This window comes from Galeopterus variegatus, unplaced genomic scaffold (genome assembly GCF_000696425.1).
Source record: "Galeopterus variegatus unplaced genomic scaffold, G_variegatus-3.0.2 Scaffold1681, whole genome shotgun sequence".
NCBI lineage: Eukaryota > Metazoa > Chordata > Mammalia > Dermoptera > Cynocephalidae > Galeopterus > Galeopterus variegatus.
The window spans coordinates 144655-147319 of NW_007727792.1; the positions used below are offsets into that span (position 1 = coordinate 144655).

Below are 2665 nucleotides of genomic sequence, written 5' to 3' on the forward strand. Positions count from 1 at the left end.
TCTTTACCCTCAGGCATGTAACTTTTAAATACCAGAGGCACTCAGTGAGCTAATATGCTTCATCTACTGACAACAGGCATGACTGTTTGCTAATGCTGCTTAGAGACACTATCCAGTCAACCGGTTTCCATTTCAGCAAGTGACAGAGTTTGGTAATTAAAGTTGGCAGGTAACAGGAGCGCCCAGCATGTCTCCCATGGCAGGCCAACAGTTTGGGTAAGACTCACCTGCAGGGGAAGGCGGGGGGGTGCACACTGACCTGCAGCATCTGGAGGTAGCCTTCCTGGGGGTCACAGAGCAGGGAGGAGATGCGGTGGTTGTTCCTCATGCACTTCTGGTTGTCCTTTGCAGACGGGAAGATTTGCCGGACCACGGTCATCCTGCCAAGGGCACTGTGGACCAGATCCAAGATCTCTGGGTCACTGATTTCCTGGAAAAATAATCAGACCCATGCTTACCATCGATTCACGAACTATCTCTGCAAAAGACCTATCAGGAGGTGCGCAGGCCAGCAGTCCAAAGAGCTAATGCTAACAAGATTAAGACTTTTTTTTTTTTGTCCTTTTTGAGACCGGCTGTACCGCGCTCAAGCTATGAGCGCACCGGTCATCCCTGTATAGGATCCGAACCAGCGCTGAACTCTCCCGAGTGCACCACGGGCTCGGCCCTAACAAGATTAAGACTTTAAGGCCCAGGTCATACAGTTCATTAGTCGCTTATTTACACATAATACTTGCTACCCATTAGGTAAAAACAGAATTACTCAACATTTGCCCTGAAGGCCAGGAAAAGATTTCCGAAGCTAAATAACTGATGCATTGGTTTCCAAGGGGCCAAGCTTTTAGGAACCAATGTTGTCAAATGTCGTGGTATGTAGGCATTAGCCAGACTTAACAGCTAAATTTCCTGTTGTGAATCATCTACCTGATTTAGACAGGGAACCTTGGCTTACGTGGACGTGGACGGAGTCGATCAAAATGCAGTGAGCTTCCTCAAATTCTTTAATAATTACATTCATTTTATAATTATATTTGCATACAAATTTTTAAAATATATCCATTCATTTATTCACTCATTCATTCTGCAAAATCTACTCAAATCTCTGAGACTTGTTCTGTACTAAGCACTGGGGATACAACTGTGAACAAGTCAGTCCTAATCCTGCCCCATGAAACTCGCCAGTCATCATAGGATGAAATATGCGGAGGGTTCCAGGAACGATGGAAACCCATGTGCTTTCCATGTTCGACCATGCACTAAGCTCCCTACATACATCAGCTCACTAAGTGCTCACCACAACCCTAGGAATTCTAACACACCTGACCTACTGATCATCATAGCTTAGCCTAGCCTACCTTAAACATGCTCAGAACACTTCCATTAGCCTACGGTTGGGCAAAATCATCTAACACAAGATTATTTTATAGTAAAGTGTTAAATATCTCATGTAATTTATTGACTGTTGTACTGAAAGTGAAAAATAGAATGGTCACATGGGTACTGGAAATACGGTTTCTTCTAAAGACCAACTATTTAAACCAACATTTCAGCAGCGGAAGAGAGGGATGGTCAGATTCAGAAAAGCTCTGGTTTACTCTCTGTCTCTGAGAAGTGACTAAATCAGCGGTGGTTTGCAAGTCGAAATTTTAACAGTGAATAACCACATTTTAAAATAGGTCTTAAATCTTCCTCCTTGCAGATGACACGTGCTAGCTTTGAGACACTGTAATGGAGCTAATGAGGTTAGAAATTAGTGATCAGGGGTTTCATATCATTTAAACAAAAATGTTATATTTTTAAGGGTATGATGGTAAACAATGTATTTCAGCAACGTTCTTAGGAATCTGATGTGTGTGTAAAGCCTGGTCCATTAAAAACATGTGCTGGATCTGAAAGAAAGTAAAAAATTAAGAGTTATGTCCTTTTAGACGATCAATAGTTCCCAAGTTGGCTGAATCACAGGGATCTCAAAAGAATTAAAGAACTATTACATATTGGATTGGGGTTTAAATCACTAAACTTTTGTATTTCAGACAAAGGTCTATTGAAGGAAAGACGGTCTGGTTGGCTTGGGACCAACAGACAATGAAAGGTCGGGAAACTGGGAAATGACTATTTCTCAGGACCGTTAGGTGGAATGGGCCCAGAACACAGGTGGGCTTCAGGGAGTGGGAAGAGGACAAAGCTGCACCTGGACGTACACACGCAGCTCTGCCCCTAGCTGCCCTGCTGACCAAGTTCCTGCCTCGAGCATAGGATACAGGATGAGAGAAACCACATTCTAATCTAGCAGGAAGTAGAAATATAAGAAAAAGCAATGAGTGACCAGTTAGCTTTGCCTTGGAGAAGGAATATAAAGAATTTGGGAAGGGAAATTTTCATCTAGAAAAAGCATGAGGTCATGAAGAATATAATTTGAATTATGCACGAAGGGGTGAATCGGAGCAAGCACACCTCCAAGAAGGAACGAGTGTGTCCCATCCCTCTTGTTTCCCCATGTTCTCATGATGGCAGAGGTTGCTGTAGAAGCAATGGGCCATTTTCCTAGTAGCCCTTTAATTAAACTGCTCCTGCTTCCTCAGCTTCCTGGAGGGAGTCGCAGAGGCCCTGAGCTCTCTTCACTGCACCCCAAGCAGGACCATGGAAATCAGATTCCCCTGGAAAT

At 43.5% G+C, this 2665-nt stretch overlaps 1 protein-coding gene across 1 annotated transcript in view; it reads right to left on the reverse strand.

The window, feature by feature from the left end:
* LOC103595109 (glutamate receptor ionotropic, delta-1-like) overlaps positions 1–2665 on the reverse strand; it is a 242702-nt gene that overhangs the window by 19237 nt on the left and 220800 nt on the right. Inside the window, exon 6 of the mRNA XM_008578424.1 lies at positions 260–430. Coding sequence (XP_008576646.1) covers positions 260–430 — 171 coding nt within the window. The remainder of the gene's footprint in view (positions 1–259; positions 431–2665) is intronic.